The sequence below is a fragment of the Girardinichthys multiradiatus genome, chromosome 8 (genome assembly GCF_021462225.1).
Source record: "Girardinichthys multiradiatus isolate DD_20200921_A chromosome 8, DD_fGirMul_XY1, whole genome shotgun sequence".
NCBI classification, from domain to species: domain Eukaryota; kingdom Metazoa; phylum Chordata; class Actinopteri; order Cyprinodontiformes; family Goodeidae; genus Girardinichthys; species Girardinichthys multiradiatus.
Window position 1 is genome coordinate 33,274,085 of NC_061801.1, and position 18,871 is coordinate 33,292,955.

At 36.6% G+C, this 18,871-nt stretch overlaps 1 protein-coding gene across 2 annotated transcripts in view; it reads left to right on the top strand.

The window, feature by feature from the left end:
• cntfr (ciliary neurotrophic factor receptor) overlaps positions 1–18,871 on the top strand; it is a 333,618-nt gene that overhangs the window by 267,352 nt on the left and 47,395 nt on the right. For both annotated transcript variants that reach the window (XM_047373130.1, XM_047373129.1), the window contains 3 exons: positions 4,500–4,617; positions 8,598–8,764; positions 17,548–17,711. In XM_047373130.1, the coding sequence (XP_047229086.1) occupies positions 4,500–4,617; positions 8,598–8,764; positions 17,548–17,711 (449 nt within the window). The remainder of the gene's footprint in view (positions 1–4,499; positions 4,618–8,597; positions 8,765–17,547; positions 17,712–18,871) is intronic.

Here is an 18,871-nt window from a genome sequence, read left to right on the forward strand (position 1 = left end):
GCCACAGTCTGCAACCTATTACCACTTAAAAGTAACCCTGGCTGCCACTTATGCATGTGCGCTTGTGCAGATGTGCAGGTGTAGGTTTCATGAGGCTAACAAAAAACATCTTCACAATCCTATTTTATACAGCTATTCAAAACAGATGATGAAAGTGGGCTAATTCAAATAACATTTATTCATGAGCGGTGTCCTGTGTGCCATTGATTTAGGCACTATGTCAGCGCAGTTCACAAAAACAAGGTGAAATCTGCACAATGTAATTTTAATTCAAATTATTGTTTCATAGGCTTTAATATTCATGTTGTCTTTGTTCTGTTTTTCTCTAACAGGTGTGTTATCCCTTGTTGTTTCCACCTCTCTGTTTAATATCTATTTTCCTGAATATGTGGACAGCTTTTGATATTTCCAAGTAACTAAAGCATTTGTGTGACTGTTTTTTTATTTTTTGTTTTGGTGCATGTGCAAGCATTTGTGTTGTGCCTGAAAACTTTTAAAAGCACATTGGTCCTTTCTGAGGAGAAAGCTTTCTTGGCTCAGTCCCTTTTTAAAGTTTCCTTTCATCTTTTCAGATGTGCTCACTTCATGTCTGTTTTTGTCCCAACTTCTATTTCACTCCTTTGTCTCAACCCTCAATACACCTCTTTTTTCCACTTATTGTACCTGCTTTTAAGTCTGTTTTATATGTTTAACCTATTTTATTTTTTACCTTTAATGGCTTATTTTATTGCTTATTGTATGCATGAATGTATTTGTTTTTATGTAACTATAGATTTGCTGTCTCACCAGGTCCATTATGAAAACAAGAATTTATTCTTACTGAGGTTTTTTTTTTTATCTGATTAAATAAAAAAAGAATACATTTTATTTTTAATTCCCTTATTTTGCTTTCCTAGCAATAGATTGACACAGTTTCACATACAACCACTGTATGTTTGAAATCTGATTGCCACTCTGGGTCCCTGAGCAAGACCCTTAGCCCCAGAATGCCATCAGAAGATGGGTACACAGTGGTATTGAAGGGATGGTAAGCAAGGGATGGAGAGCAATAATACCCATTTAGGCCGATGCATTTAAATGATACTCAGTTTGTACTAAGGTGCTCAAGGTGTATCAAGAAAATATCTCCCAAACAATAACACAACCATCTGCATGTCTGTTAAAACAAGGCTGTATGAATCCATGTTGTTTACACCAAATTTTGACCGTCATCTGAATTTTAAATATAAAATCCAAATTCACCTTACCAGACAATGTTTTTCCGGTTGTTCAAGTTTGTTGGAGCCTGTGTCATCTAGGGTCTTAGCTTTGTGTTCTTAGCTGAGCATCAGAGATGGTATCATTGGTTGTACCGGATGATTATTTGAGCTACTGTTACTTTTCTGTCATCAAGAAGCAGTCTGCTCATTCTTCTCTGACCTTTGACATCAACAAGGCATTTTTGGTCCACAAAAATGCAGCTCAGTGGATATTTTTTGTCTTTCAGACCATTCTCTGTAATCCTGAGAGATATCTGTGAGTGAAAGTCCCAGTAAATCAGCAGTTTTTAATGTACTCAGACCATCCCACTTGGCATGAAAAAAACATGTTCAAAGTCACCGAAAAATGTGACCTTGAGCATGTGATGCTCCGTTTGAACTTAAGCAACTCATCTTTACCACATTTTTTTTTGTTAAACTGTTAAACAGATGTACCCAATTAGGTAGCCTGTGAGTTTAGATCAAAAAAGGCAGGCACAAGAGAACATAGCTTTTCTAGGTGGAGCTACAGAGTTCATTCACTTACTTGCTGTGTCAGTAATTCTGTGCCGGCTTGCCTACTGGCTTTTTACAGACTTGGTCTTTTAGGAAACCATGGCATCTCATGACTATGGTGCCATGACTCATACAGAACCATACTGGCTAGTAATACCCAGAAATAATGCAACATCCTCAGCAACAGCTACAATAATTTCCTGACTGATGGTTGCCACTGGGAAATATCCCTACATAGAGCAAAATATTGGTATTTTTATTATGTTTGAAGCATTACTTGATACAAATTTTAAACTGCTACTTTTTATTTTCTTAATGTTGCATTATTTTTTTAAGTGAGACTGCAGTACTGGTCACTCATGGTTTGCCACAGCCAACAAAGTTACCTGACTTCTGACACAAATGGTTCTGGTATCAGTGTGTGTCCAATCGGACAAATACTGATACAAATCCTATTTAGTTCACTTTATCTGGATCAGAAGAAAAAATCCACCATGAGCTTCCTTTTAAAAGACCAAGAGGTATTTAGGCCTTTTGTTGGGGAAAATTACCAGATTTAATGCAATAAACACCTTTTAAGTGCAAGGAAACCACAATAAACAGGGCTACTATTTAAACACATCTTTTTTGTTTATTTGTTCTTGACCTCATTGCTGTTAAACATTTCTTAACCAGTCATTCAATGCTTTTCGTTTCTCCAATGTTAATAAGCTGGACTGATTACAGCTAACTCTATAGAACCTTAAGGAGGGGTATATGTGTGTTGGTACGTTCTGACTGTAATTGTCCGCTATGATAAGCTTTAGTGTGACTTTGACTGAAGCTTTCAGATAAAAAGCCAATTGATTGAGATGGCCCCAATTAGTCTCTGTGATTAATTGAGTGTGATTGGATACCGTCCTTGGTATCCATTATTATCTAGTATTGGCAGGCTAATTAGTTGCTGTGGTGACCATTAAAACACAGTTGATTGTGTGCGACAGTCAAGTGACCCCACAGCAACCAATTAAGCAAACCTTTGTACGTGTTGATGTGTGCATGTAAGTGTGTTTGACCAAGTGTAGCTTGAAGGGGCTGTTTTTAGTAAATGCTACAAACAGCCAGATTAATCACAGTGTCTGTTACTTTGTTGAGTGCATTTATTAGGCCACTTATGAACAAAACAGGGATGATTTAATACACAAATGGGCAAAAGAGCACTGATTTATAATATTAAAAATCCATGAAACTCTTGGCCCCTTGGGGGGAAAAACATTTCTACATTATTAGCGTTTTACTGGATGCTACTGGGCAGAGAATTTGTGAAACTATTTTTTCAACAATTATAGACACATTTTTTGCAACTAATTTATTTGAGACATTTTCCCCTTTTGGAGTGTGATGAAAGCAAAGGCATTAGCCTTACTGAGAGTTTACCAATAAAACGACTATGACTTCAGTCAGGTACCTGGAAATTGTCTGTGAGGAAGCTGTAGCCTATACCATTTCAAACTGGACAACAGTCCCAAGGATACCTCACAATCTATCAACATTCGGTTTCAGAAAAAGTCTTAGGCAACTGTGACTATTGACTTCAAAACTCCACAGAACATATTTGGTGGCATTTGAAAAAGTTGGTTACAGCAGGCAATTGTGATTGCAATAGATTTAAAAGTGGTATATTGCTTTGAATTTGGAGAAACCATTTGTAGTTTTAGGTGTGATGAGTTTTTTAAATTAGTATTGTTGAATTTGTTTATTATAAACATCGATTAGTTTGTATGTTTAACCAATAGACATCATTTGCAGTAAAGGATTAAATAGATTTGGCTTTGAGTTCATCTGTTAGGAAATGCACATCATGTTTAAGATCTATATTAATATTTAACATGATTGAAGTGACATTAATGCTACAAGCTTTAATGTTTTACTTTTCTTTCCCATTCAAATGGTGCCATTTAACTTACATACATGTTCTGTTCCTACAATTTTAAAGTTTAAATTACTTTGCCCGTCTCTTCAAAAACCCTCTCTAAAATTATGCTATTTTCAAATTAGTAACAAATGTATTGACTATACTGATTATACAGCAGCTTAACAACTGCTTGTGTTACTTTACAAAACATCCAGTATTTTAGGGAAAAGAAGAATATTAGAAAGTTTTTATTTCAGTCAAAAAGTGTTATTGAATCTGCCTAAGTGAAGAAATAGAAAACTATATAATAAAATAAGACTTTCAACACACTCATACAATATGACACCTCAGTTGCAGAAGACTCCCTTAAAACAATTCACAAATCTGAGCTTGAAGTTTATAGAAAGTATACGGAACTGTAAAATGATTTGAGACTGCACATATGAACTATAATTAGGGGTATGATTAAGCTTTTTCTTTCTTTCATCACCACCCTCATCAAAATTTAATTGATTTGATATAAAAAATGAATGCATAGTACAAGAAAATGTGACAGCATCCGCAGCTAAATAAACTGAAAGAGCCTCTAATAAAACATACCAAATACACAACTTAATTCAAACTGAGAAGCCGTGGCATTTTTAATAAAAGATTAGATCAAGAATTAATTATGTAATAATGTTTAATTAGCCATAGCTACTTTGTATTTGATTAATGTATTTTGGACTTAATCTCTTTTTCTGCAGTGTGTTGTTTTACCCTCTTGAATGCCTCAAACTCTACATTAAAAATGTTTAGTCCCTGGCAGTTAATGATCTTTCTCTGTGTCCCTTTGTTTCTGCTCTCTGTAGTTCCCCCTCAGGAGCCCAAAGTCACCTGTCGGTCCAACGCCTACCCTAAAGGCTTCTACTGCAGCTGGCACCTGATGCATCCTACATACATACCCACCAGCTTTGAAGTGGACGTGCAGTAAGTCCAATACATTTTCTGCTGTTTACAAATTTTTTGTGTGCCATTTTCGGGTTCTTTGTAAATGAGTGACAAAAAAAACATTAATTAACCCTTAATCAGATAATTATTAGAACATTTCTGTTGCTTTTCAGGTATATACATAAAGTACAACAATAAGGACTCTCAGTGAAATTATAGTGGATCGAAAGTATTTCTGAAATTTAAAGGTTGAGACTTCACTCTTTACACTATACTAGTTCTGGCTATTTCACATATCTGGTTATTTCAAATATCATACAGCAGTATGATATTTAATGCCCAAAAAGTTTATTAGCTTTGCCCGTGCAGGATTACAGATTAAAGAGCAGCAACTGGATTCTAGCTTCATAAATACCACAACAACATTGTTATGCTAACATTTTTATTAAGACAAGAGAGACTGGAAAATGAACAAAAAAGACACAATCACTAAGGTGACGCTTTTTCAGCTCTACATTCTTCCAAGCTAGCTCTTTGTAATCTAAAACAGGACTTTTACTGTCATTCATAACTCTGATACTAGGCGCTGGCATCTGGCTTTTATCTGCAGTAAATGAAGTGTTCCATTATGATTCACTGTTGACTCCGTGATCTTGAAGGAATGTGGACTTGCTTACTTCAAACGTGGAGGAGGTTTAACAGGCTTCAGTCTGCAGGCAAATGTCAAAGTGAAGATGCATATGCAGATCAGTAAATAAGAACATTCATTAATAGAAAAAAGTATAAAGTACAGATGCAATGGTCAGAGATTTGTGGCTCATTTCCGATGCTGCTTTTTTCTTAAGCTTTCAGCTGCCAACATTGATTTTAGCTGATTTAGATTTTTCTTTAAGAACTATAATTGACAGCAATTATATCAATTCTTCCAATTAGTTATGGATAGCCATGACTTATTGATAATGGCGTCAATTCCTATGCACTTAAACAACTGATCATTTACAGTGATCTATATTATACACTCAGTCTGCTGTAAGGAAATGTGGTTAAATGACTCCAATAAATATCTACAAGTTGGAAATCAGTTATTTTGTTTTGATTTGGGATCATAATTTATCATATTTTGTAACAGACAACTGGCCAAAATGGGGTTAAGCTAAAAATAACAGATTAATGTGTTTAAACCAACACGTTCTCACTCCCAACTCGTCACATTTGGACGATTGGTCAGGCTCCCTCTGCGTCACGTATTGACGCATCGGGTAGCCCCTTCTCGTCATTATTTGACGTGCAGGGTGCTCTCATTGACTGTTATAGAGCTCCCTGAACGTCGGTAACTGACGATATGGGAACAAGAACGACGAGTCCGTTATAATTTTTTGAAAGGCATAAAAAAGTGCTAAAATCTGTGCACATTTTACTTAAGCTGTAAAAGATGCTGTCCTCCGGTTTGCCGAATTAAGTCGTGATTTTACCTTCCGCTTTGGATGGCTCTTTCTTTTCTTTTTTTTTGTTTTGTTTATTTTAACAGAAACGTACATAATTTCATGTGGTAGAATTAAACCAGAGTCAAAGATGTCATCGTAACATCATGGTTATGGATAAGGCCTTGTTTTTATTTTAACATAATACAAAATTAAAACAAAGAATACAGTAGGTTACACACTCGTAGGTGGTGCTGTGTGCCGCTGAGGTCGTTTGCAATACACCATGCACGTCAAATAATGACGAGAAGGGGCTACCCGATGCGTCTATACGTGACGCAGAGGGAGCCTGACCAATCGTCCAAATGTGACGAGTTGGGAGTGAGAACGTATTGTTTAAACAAGTCTGGGCTAGCAGTGCAGCCCTGATTTTAGCATCCAGTATTCACTCAACGCGTATGAAAAGCGGTAGAAGTTGTACTTCGGATGGTTTATTTTTCCTTGGGTCAAAGCCAACCAAAATGCTGTACAATGCCTACAGTGCCTTGAACTGGTTGACCTCTTGCCACATTTCAGGCTTCAAACATAAAGATATAAAATTCTAATTTTTTGTGAAGAATCAACAATAAGTGGGACACAATCGTGAAGCAGAATGAAATTTATTAGATGTGTCAAACTTGTTTAACAAATAAAAAACTGAAAAATATTATTCGGACCCTTTGCATTAATATTTTGTAGCGCCTCCCTTTGCTGCAATTACAGCTGCAAGTCACTTGGGGCATGTCTCTATCAGTTTTGCACATCGAGAGTCTGAAATTCTTGCCCATTCTTCCTTGCACAACAGCTCGAGCTCAGTGAGGTTGGATGGAGAGCGTTCGTGAACAGCAGTCTTCAGCTCTTTCCACAGATTCTCGATTGGATTCAGGTCTGGACTTTGACTTGGCCATTCCAACACCTGGATACGTTTATTTGTGAACCATTCCATTGTAGATTTGGCTTTATGTTTTAGATCATTGTCTTGTTGGAAGATAAATCTCTGTCCCAGTCTCAGGTCTCTTGCAGACTCCAACAGGTTTTCTTCCAGAATGGTCCTGTATTTGGCCCCATCCATCTTCCCATCAATTTTGACCATCTTCCCTGTCCCTGCTGACAAAAAGCAGGCCCAAACCATGATGCTGCCTCCACCATGTTTGACATTGGGGATTGTGTGTTCAGGGTGATGAGCTGTGTTGCTTTTACACCAAACATATCGTTTTGCATTGTGGCCAAACAGTTTGATTTTGGTTTCATCTGACCAGAGCACCTTCTTCCACATGTTTCGTGTGTCTCCCAGGTGGCTTGTGGCAAACTTTAAACAAGACTTATTATGGATATCTTGAGAAATGGCTTTCTTCTTGCCACTCTTCCATAAAGGCCAGATTTGTGCAGTGTACGACTGATTGTTGTCCTATGGATAGACTCTCCCACCTCAGCTGTAGATCTCTGCAGTTCATCCAGAGTGATCATGGGCCTCTTGGCTGCATCTCTGATCATTCTTCTCCTTGTTCGAGATGAACGTTTAGAGGGACGGCCGGGTCTTGGTAGATTTGCAGTGGTCTGATACTCCTTCCATTTCAATATGATTGCTTGCACAGTGTTCCATGGGATGTTTAAAGCTTGGGAAATCTTTTTGTATCCAAATCCGGCTTTAAACTTCTCCACAACAATATCTCGGACCTGCCTGGTGTGTTCCTTGGTCTTCATGATGCTCTCTGCGCTTTGAACAGAACCCTGAGACTGTCACAGAGCCGGTGCATTTATACAGAGACTTGATTACACACAGGTGGATTCTATTTATCATCATCAGTCATTTGGGACAACATTGGGTCATTCAGAGAGCCTCACTGAACTTCTGGAGTGAGTTTGCTGCACTGAAAGTAAAGGGGCCGAATGATATTGCACGCCCCACAGTTTTCTATTTGTTAAAAACGTTTGACACATCCAATAAATTTCATTCTACTTCACGATTGTGCCCCACTTGTTGATTCTTCACAAAAAGATTTAATTTTCTATCTTTATGTTTGAAGCCTGAAATGTGGCAAGAGGTTGACCAGTTCAAGGGGGCTGAATACTTTCGCAAGGCACTGTATTTGTCAAATGTAATATGTTCCTTTACTGTTTTAACACAAAAAATAAAGAACAGTAAATTGTTTGTTGTAATATTAATAATAGTTAGCAGCACAAAAGCTAACAAATAAAATTCTACCAGTTTTCTAATTTGCAAATGTGACACGCTGTACGTAGTTGTGACATTATTCCTACATTAAAGCTCTGATTTCCATGACTTATTGATCACACCACAATTGTGAAAGGATCAGCTGGAAGTGGGCCTGGTCGTGTTGTTTTTTTTTTTTTAGGTGGGGTTCATTTTATTAGAAACACCTCAAAATACATCCAAAACAAGATATCACCAGTTGTATCTAAATAAAATCTTAATTAAATCTAATAAATAAAAATCTAAATTAAGTCAAAAAGCAATCTAAGCATTTCCATTAATTTAAAACCTTCAACTCCTTTCTCCATCTCACTTGATTAAAATTATTTTATTTTCCTCTTTAGGTACAACCAGCGCTCACTGGATGTGCAGAAAGATCCAGTCCACAAGAATCGCTGTCATGTACAGTTCCCAGAGGTCTTCTCCACCAATCCATACAAAGTTAATGTGACAGCTGTAAACGCCTTAGGGAAAGCCTCTGGTACCCTATCCTTCGAAGAGTCCAGTATAGGTAAGATGGATGTTTTCTCCAGTTTCTCATTTTGCATAGGTTCCATGCTGCTACAATTTTCTTCTACCTTTTAATGTGTTGTTTCTAAAGGTGACTAAAGATTAGGCTAGGGAGTGAATTAATCACAACACCAGCTAATTACTCCAGGGCCAGTTATATTTTCTGATAAAGTTTCATTTAAAATTAAATGCTTTAATTTAGTTTTCATTCTTAAGGGGTTTAAAGGAAACATTTTGACATTTTTTAAATCACTTCTCCAGTCTGTAGAATATTTTTGTATTTCATAAGTTTGACAAGAGCTTAGTTTAGAGATAGATCCAGCATCTTTGTTCCATAGCTGACATGTTTTTGGCAAACGAACAAAAGAAAAACAAATGAGTGTCGAAGCGAACCTTTGAGGATGCCAACACTCGAGAAATAATAATGCAGTCGTTTGACCATAGATAACTGATTTCCTGACACTTCTGGTTCCCTTTGGAATTTTGTTGCACATACAGCAATTGTTGCCAGAAAGCCAAAGGGAATTCAAAATGCACACTGCAAATAAATGTCATAACTTCAGGAGGATGATACTTTTTTTCCAAATGAGGGGCAAATCACCTGATGTTCTCTCATATGATAACTGACAACATCAGATAATAAAGCATCACATTTTCAACCATTTGTGCTGCCTTTACTTGATTTCATTTAAATGAATCACAATAGTCTGCGGCTAGGCCAGCATATTTTTAAAACCTAAACATTGGTTATTTCATTGGATTATTTTGTAAGTCTTCTTTAAAGAAGTGCAGATTTGATGGGAAATAATTTGTCCTGAACAGTGCATAATAACAGCAAAAGTAGTATTCATCAGCAACTCCGACAGGAAAAGCAGTGAAGAGGAGAAATTAGTTTCAAAGGAGGAATAAGGGAGAACTTAGATAGATAAGGAGAAGCTGTGAGCAGTCCTTACCCCTTTTGCACTGCTTCCAACGTGTCGTCGGTGTGCATGACACATAAACACACGGAAACACCAACGGGGCCTTGAGCGATTGTGTGAAGTGTGTTGGTTAAAACAGTTTGGTATTTAGAAAGAGAACGTGTCTGTGTGTGTGAGTGTGTACAGAGGAAATCAAATGAGAGAGTGACATGCTCTGCTGACCCCTGGACACAGGACTCATGAAAATGCTAATGGTAGCTGGATTAGCGCCTTGGCTGAGGAAACATCCCTTTTGGAGATATCAAAATACCCCACCGCTCCTTTTCATTCCATCTGCTTTCACTTTCTTTCTTGTGTGCACTTTTTCTAACTTTGCATTCATTTTTACTCTTTTTTTTTCTCCTCCTTCATCTCTCTCCTTTGTTTGCTGTCTGTCTTTCATCATGTGCCAAACCATGTACATTACAATGAGAAGGAAAACAAGATGGTGCTTTGTGTTTGTCAACCCTTTTGAAATGTCTATTTTTCTGGATAAATGTGATCTAAAAACATCAGCAGGTTATCATTCAACTCCTTTAAGCAGAAAAATGCAGTGCAGTTGTGTACAATATATATAAATAGAAGTTTACACACCCCCGTATAAATGGTGTGATGAAAAAAATGAGATTATGATAAATCAGTTATTTCTTAATTTTTAATATTACATTCATTATATACAATTCAACTGAAATGTACAATAAATACTTTAGGAATAAAATAGGAAGAAAAAGTATTGTAAATTTTGAGTTTGATGAAGCATGTTTTGATAAAATTTTAGCAATCGGTTCTCTGAGAATTTCTGAGAAACATCAAGATTTGGGATGTTTTTTGTCTTTAACTGAAATAAAATGGCCAGTTTTTCTAAGTTAAACTAAACAATTCAACGGCTGTGTCTCTGCTTTTTACCATATTTTAAGAAAATGTGAAACAACTGCTTCCTAAATTATCCCCAAAAAGATTATTAAATATTTCAAATGCATCTCACAGTGTTTCTCATCGCACCACAATTGTTGATGGATCTGAAAACACATTTTACATGGGTCAAAATAGAAAGAAATAAAATGCATTATATGAATATTCTCATCATGTTGCATTTTGTAAAGTATGTATGTACTTTATGATGCCTTCACATTTTGTATGTTGTACGTTTAGTAGAATAAATTGTATTAAATTTTAAGTGTTTTATATAAGGATGTTGGTCTTTGATGATTTCCTTTTTAATTTTTCCATACCAAATATTTTCTTCTGACCAAAAGGGTCAGAAAATGAATAACAAAATAGGTCCAATTGCCCAGCTCTTCAGCCATTCCATGCATTTGAAATCCTGAGGTAACTGAATCTTTATTAGCTCTGACAGAGCGTCTGCATAGCATAGGATGAGTGTAACATTATTATCGGGACATTGCTACAATATTTGTGTAACGGTTACTTATCATTTGTAGCATTTGTAACAGTAGTGCATATGTGGTAAATATGTCTCATAACAGTACATTTTTGACACGTCCAAAAGATCCTTTGAAGCAGTTTGGCACATTGCATATGTTACAGCAGCAGATCCATAGAAATGTGAAGATAAAGCAGTGGATCTAAACACAGCAAAAGTTTGAGCAGACCTTTGTCATTGAATGACTTTTGCTTATTTTTGTTATTTCTAAATTGTTAGATACATAGTAAAGACATCAGAAGAATGAAGTAAAATATATAGAATTATGTAACAAATTCCTTTATATTTCAGATTCTTCAAAATAGCAAACCGTTGATTGGTGGTGCATATATACAGTAAGTATTTGAACACCCATTTAGAAATCATGGAGGGGTCTGAAATTTTCATCTTCGGTGCATGTCCACTGTGAGAGACATATTCTAAAAAAAAGAAATCTGGAAATCACAATGTATGATTTTTTTATAATTTATTTCTGTGTTACTGCTGCAAGTAAGTATTTGAACACTTGCCAATCAGCAAAAATTCTGGCCGTCAAAGACCTGTTAGTCCACCTCTAAAACGTCCACCTCCACTCCACTTATTATTCTAAATTAGAAGCACCTGTCCACCCCACACAATCAACAAGACTCTAACTACTAACATGGCTAAGACCAAAGAGCTGTCCAAAGACACCAGAGACAAAATTGTAGACCTCCACAAGGCTGGAAAGGGCTAGGGAGCAATTGCCAAGCAGCTTGGTGAAAAAAGATCAACTGTTGGAGCAATTATTAGAAAATGGAAGAAGCTAAATATGACTGTCAATCTCCCTCGGACTGGGGCTCCATGCAAGATCTCACCTCGTGGCATATCAATGATCCTAAGAACGGTGAGGAATCAGCCCAGAACTACACGGGAGGAGCTGGTCAATGACCTGAAGAGAGCTGGCACCACTGTTTCCAAGGTTGCTGTGGGTAACACAGCACACAGCCAGGATAACCAAGGAGTGGCTCCGTAAGAAGCATATCAAAGTTCTGGACACATATAGTCTTGCACAAACACCTGACACAACCTTTGAAAGTGAGTTGTTTAAAAAAAGGAACAGGACCAGCCAGGGTAGGTGGCCATCATTTTAAAATATTAAATTAAATTCTACTAGTGAATTAAAAAGAAAGCAATGTCACAACATCCCAAGAGAAAGGGGATCAAACAATGAGACGACGACCACAGAGCCAACAGCATCTGAGGATTAGAGCTGATTTGGACAGAAGTGTGAACTCGAATTCCTTCCAACCAGCTTGCATGACTGGCCAACAGTTGCTGGAAACATTCAGTTGCAGTTATTGCTTCACAAAGAGCTCCAGGCAATTAATGAAGGAAAAGGTTCACAATGTATATACTTGTCACAAGATTTTGAATTTTAATGTTTGTTTTTCTAAATAAATAAAGGACATTAGTATATTATGCAGAGATATTGAAAATCATGACATTTCACATACTGTGTTTTATTTGCCAGAAATCATCCCTTCATAGTTTTTTTAACCATTAAATCATATAATCCACTAACGTTTGTAAGTAATGTTGGTTATGGCTCTGGCTGATCTCAAGAGATTCCCTTTTTTATTCTATAGTACTTACTACAATAATTGCTCTCCTTTCATAATACATTATACTAATACAAATGGTAAAACTGAAAAAATTGCAAGTTAAAGGTAATAGGTCATTTTATTATTATTATCATAAGCAAAATATTTAGCAAATATCAAAAGAATCCTTTGAAAAGAAATTTTCCTCTTGCAGCAAACTGAAATGCTGTCACTCTTTACCTCATCTGCTCTTTGTCTCTGCTTTGTTAAGAGTCTTTCTTTGTAATTCCAATTGTAATTCTAGCATTCATTTTCAGGGACAACGAGGCAGATCATAAATAAATAAAACAATTTTATGCTTCCCAGTATGCTTCTGAATTCTGAGTGGGAGTAAAATGTTTTTCATATGCCCCTGTTCATCCAACCAAGGCTGGATAAAATTAGACAAGAGGAGATGTGGGTGTCCACGAATATGCTCGGTGTTGATTCAGTCACAACTCTTGAGAAAGCTCCAGACTGGTAAATAATAGTATACGTCTTTAGGTTCTGAATGATACATCAATGACTCACCTTTTTAATGTAAAGGAATGAAAAGGTGTGGGGAAACGTTTTACTCTACCCTTTGTAAACTCTGACAGCATTGTCCATTGGAAGCAAAGGCTACCTGATTCAGCATATTACTGTAACTGGTGCCTTTGAACTTTGTATGTGTTACCTTTGTGGTAATTATTACATGAGTCTGAATTTCTTTGAAGATTTTGTCTAATTAAGACACAATTGGTGTTGCTTTAAAAGTCCTATGGTGCCCTGAAAATGCTTTTTCCCCCTTACATCTTTTGATAGCAGACAAATATGTTCATTTATTAAAGAAAAATAGCACCATCCAAAACAAACCTGGACCTATGTGAAAGTATTATTTTCCCCCGTGTTAAATCATAAATTAACTGATTGCCCACATTATTTTTGTTTCAAGTTCAATAGCCACACCCAGTCCTGATTACTTCCAGTTATGTATAATCAAGTAGTCACATAAATAGAACTTGTCTGAAAACATGACGTAAAGCTAAAAGATCAATAAGAGCAAAATATCATACCCCAATCTAAAGAAACCCAAAAACAGATGAGAAATAAAGTCATTGCCACTTGCTAGTCTAGAAAAAATTAGAAAACCATTTCCACCTCTTAGGGATACCACAGTGACCATTTGCCACATAGAAGATACAGAACAGTGATAAACCTTACCAGGAGTAGCCGGTGTACATTAAGAGCACATCAACAGCCTCCAAGAGATCACCAAGGAAACCAGAACGACCTCTAAAGCATTGCACTTGCCTTAGTTAAGGTCAATATTAATGATTCAACAAAGACAATGGGAATGTCCAACTATCAGTTTGTGACCTCAGGCTCAAGCACACTTGAGTTCTACACCGGGACAAAGATCCGAAGCATGACAGCATATGGACTTTTAAATTCCTTGTAGGAGGCTGTTGCCACCAAAGATGACACAACCAGGTATTAGGTTTAGGGGCAATTCATATTTAATATAGAGCCAGTTTAGTTTGGATCTCTTTTTTTATTTAAAAAAAGAAAATAATCAATAGAATAATCCATTTTCTATTTGCTCAGGTTGTCTTTGTCTGATATAAAAAATTGTTTGACAATGTGAAATATTGTGAATAAGAAGTGAATTAGAAATGCAAAAACAGAACAAACTGGTAAAGGGGCAAACACTTTTTCATGGTTCTGTACATCAGGCTGATTCCATTAACAACATGTTGGCATTATGACTGGATATTTCCCCATTGGTCTTGGCAAAATTGGTAGAGCTCATTTAAATTTGATGTTTTCCTGGCACAGACTCGGCTTTTAATCATAGTCCACAAATATTATCAAGAGTGAAAATCAGGCATTTGGGAACACCATCCCAGATGCTTAATCTTTTTTTAGTTTAAAAACCTGTTCTGATGTGTGTTTGGGATTATGTTTTTGTTGGCATAACCAATCTGACACAAGTTGTCAGCCTCAAATGAATCAAAATAAGTTGTGATATTAAAAAAGAAGAAGACCCACTGAGGTTCATCCTTACAGTATACTGGAAATTGCTGGAATACCATAATCAGTCTAAAGTAAGGTAGATTTAACATCTCCATAAATTTAGAGGTCACCAACTAAGAAAGAATCTACAAACTTTCAAATATGAGTAAAATTTGTTGCAGCAAAAAATTAGCTATATGCTCACAATGACATCTAGGTGAAATTGGTCTGAAGGACTCGAGGTGAGCCTTTTAAATCTAAGAGCATTTTGTGAACTGTCAAGCAAGGGGGTGGCTGAATGCATTTTGAATAAAGGATGGAATAATGAAAATCAAAGACTACTTCCGAGTGTTTAAACGTTACCTTAAACAGGTAGATGGTTAAAACGTGGACACAATTGTGTGGTCCGACGGAACAATAATCCCAAAAACACATCATAACAGGTTTTGAAATGGATAACGCAGATTAACTTTCGGCTTCTGAATGGCATTCTCAAAGCTCTGGCTTACACCTTTTTAAAACACTGTGGCCAATGCTTAAAACTCAGGTACACTACCGATCAAACATTTTAGAAAGGCTTCCTCATTTAATGGTTTTCTTTATGTTTATGAATGTTTACATTATATGTAGATTCTCACCGAAGGCATTAAAACAGTAAATAAACACACATGCAATCATGCAGCAAACAAAAAATTGTAAAATAACTTTGAAGATGTTTTATATTTTAGATTCTTTGAAGTTGCCAACCTTTGCTGTAATGACTGAAATATTAACCTTTGGCTGTCTCTCAATGAATGTCTGGGAAGTTCTTGCAAGACTCTTTGGAAAACTATTTCAGGTGACCACCTCATGAAGCTCATGGAGAGAATGTCAAGAGAGCAAAGCAGTCATCAAAGCAAAGGGTGGCTATTTTGAAGAATCAAAAATTTTAAAATGTTTAGAGTAATTTCACACTTTTGTTTATTACATAATTCCACGTCTGTTCATCCATAGTTTTGCTGCCTTTGGTGAGAATCTACAATTCAGCTGTACATTGCAAAGAATACATTTACCTAATTATTTGTGCAGAATAATTGTTGCTTGACAAACTCTCTGGTGTAAGCACTTTGGTTCCCTTGAATAGCTGGCTAAGGTTTAATCAGTCTTAACAGTTTCTCTATTATCATTTACCTAATTTGATTTAGTGTTCACTGTGTAGGACAGTTTTGACACTTTGCAAAACAGTTTGGCTAGATTTGCCTGAGAATGAATGGATTTGCTGCATTTCCAGAGGACTGGTTTCAGTCAAGTCAGCAACTTATTATAGTTTTTCTGTTGCCTTTGCTTTCATAATGTGATTTTTTAAAGATTTCACTGCAAACTGAAGTAAGTGCATTTAGAACTAGCTTCAAGAGAAATGGTTACTTGTTCAGCTTTAGCAGAACGTTTTAGTGTTTACTTCTGTTACTGAGAAAGATTTTCTTTAGTTTTCTTTCTTCTGTTTTCAGATAATGAATGTTACATAAAGCTGTCAAATTTTCATCACAGTGTACATTTCAGACATCTTGATAAATGAAAAAGGGCTGGGATGACAGCACAATAGCAATTAAAGGAAAGCATATAAAGTGAAGGCCAAACATGCACAAAGAAACATACACTCAGATTTAAAAATGTCTTTGTTCCATCCTCTCTTAAACTTTGCGTCATCATTAAAAGGTTTTGTTTTTCCACCATGATGATTATATCTCCATATTCGTTCTTCTTTCATTGTTTTAGTGTGCCGATCCTTTCCTTTCAGCTGCTCTATTAAAAGTAGCTCCTTCAAAGGAATCATTTGTTGTAGTAGTCTGTCTGTACCTAGCACTCTCTTGTAGTGTTTTTTTGGTAAATGTTACGTAAAGCTACTGTTGCATTCCTGTCAGTATTTTTTCTTCTGTTTGTTGGTTAATTCTTATTTATTTGCCATGTGAGTGTATGATGGTATGCCTTTCACCAAATTGCTTTCATGCATATGTGTTTTATCAGACTTTCAGATTATAATTGTGGGTACGTTCCCATTGTGATGTGTGTGTGCTTGGGTGTCTTACTTGAGCAAAGGGTTACATGTAGCTGAAGTCGCAGGCCACTGTGCTCCCTTGTGAGAGTGATCTCACAAAGACCAGGTCATTCGATATGGTCTGAAAAGCTCCAAATTAAATTGTCACAATCTCTCTTTTATTGAGGTTTTCTCAAAGGGGCAACAATGAAACAACCCCAAAAACAAGAATGGTTTTGCAGGTGGAGGCCACAGTATTTTTTTTCCTCCTTATTTTTTTGACTGCTTTTTAGTAGTTTTGCAGTTGACTGGCATCAGTGTCACTACTGGTAACATGAGGTGATACCTGGACCCTACAGAGTTTGCACAGACAGACCCATGCCACCAGGATGTCACATCAATACGTGCTATTGCCTAAATGTTTGCTGTGTCTCCTAGCATAGTCTCGAGAGCATGGAGCAGACCCCATGCTCTTGAGACTGTGCTGTACTCTTCCATTACGTGGCAATAGTATACAGGCAGTTCCTGGAGGACGAAGGAATTGATACCACTGATTGGACTCTATGCTCCTCATACCTAAATCCAATAGAAGATCTCTGGGACATCATGTTCAGGTTCATCCAACGCCATCAGGTTGCATCTCATAATGTCCAGGAGCTCAGGGATGCCCTGGTCAGGATTTGGGAGAAGATACCCCAGGGCACTAAATGTCATCTCATAGTGAATGTTATGAGCCCCTTTAACTGATTTTTTTTAATCCACCCTCTACAGTCAAACCGGACCCCCCAGAGCGTGTGACAGCAACCCCGATCCTTTCTAAACCTCGAAGGCTGGAGGTGTCCTGGCAAAGCCCTGCCACGTGGCCCGATATAGACACGTTTCCACTTAAGTACTTTCTTCGATACCGACCACTCATTCAAGAGAGGTGGCAACATGTGAGTATTGCCCTGTACAATATGTGTGTATGTGTTTGTGTGCTGAAAACACACAGGAGATATGCATAATGTTTTATCATTATGTATTTAATCACAGTTGCTTGCAAAAGTGTTTAGAGCACCTGAACGTTTTTATATTTTATCGTGTTACAACCACAAAATGTAATAATTTTTAATTAAAAGTTTATCGGATAGATAATACTGTTCATCATCCAAAAATGTATGGTACAGCTGCAAACCTTACAAGATATGGTCATCCACCTAAACTGACAGGCTGGGCAACAACAGCAATAATCAAAGTCTAAGTGTATAGTCTAAATGAGGTTAAAAAGTAACACTGCTACACCTTTTAGATTTGTATTCATCAATAATGTGGAAAACATTGTGTCTTTTTTTTTCCACTTCAGGTATGTCCTTTATGTTGTTCTATCACATAAAACCACAATAAAAACACATAGAGGTTAATGGTTTTAATGGGACAAAAAGTACAGAAATACATTTCTAAGGCACTATATCATTTGAGACCAAAGCATTAAATCCATATTATTTCATACCATATATATGTATGTTCAGAAATCATGTTCAAAGTAAATTAAACAAAGACATTTTTATGAAAGAAAACCATTTCTGAAGAAATTAGATTTTTTTTTTTTTTTGTGAAATGACCTCAATTGTGGCTGTTGACTTGATTCCTGGAAAGACAGGCATCATTCCTCAGCTGCTTTGGTGTATGTTACTCTATTCAAGCAATTTTTGTGGGTGTACTTCCCTAAGGGCTCCTTATAGCAAAAACATGTGTCCACTATAGAATTCCTGGGAAGAAAGCCGTTTCTACCAAGGTCGAACCTTGTAGTGTTATTATGGTGCATGTCAATGGTTTGCTAAGGTGTTGTGTCAAGAGCTAAGGTTACAAACTCTCAAATGAAATCATTTGTTATACCCTGGTAATGCATATGTCCTTCAACACCGTTAATTTCTGTGTTTTTCAGTATTGCTTTTGCCTTTTATGCCTACTTCCTCCATCTTTTTACAGTATTAGAGGTTGTTTGTCACTGCAGTTGATTTTATTTGGTAGTGACGTTTATCAGTTTCATGTACAATTTGACTATTTGGCACCACTTCTCATTGTTTCCCTTCCTTTCAAAGATAAGCAATAGGTG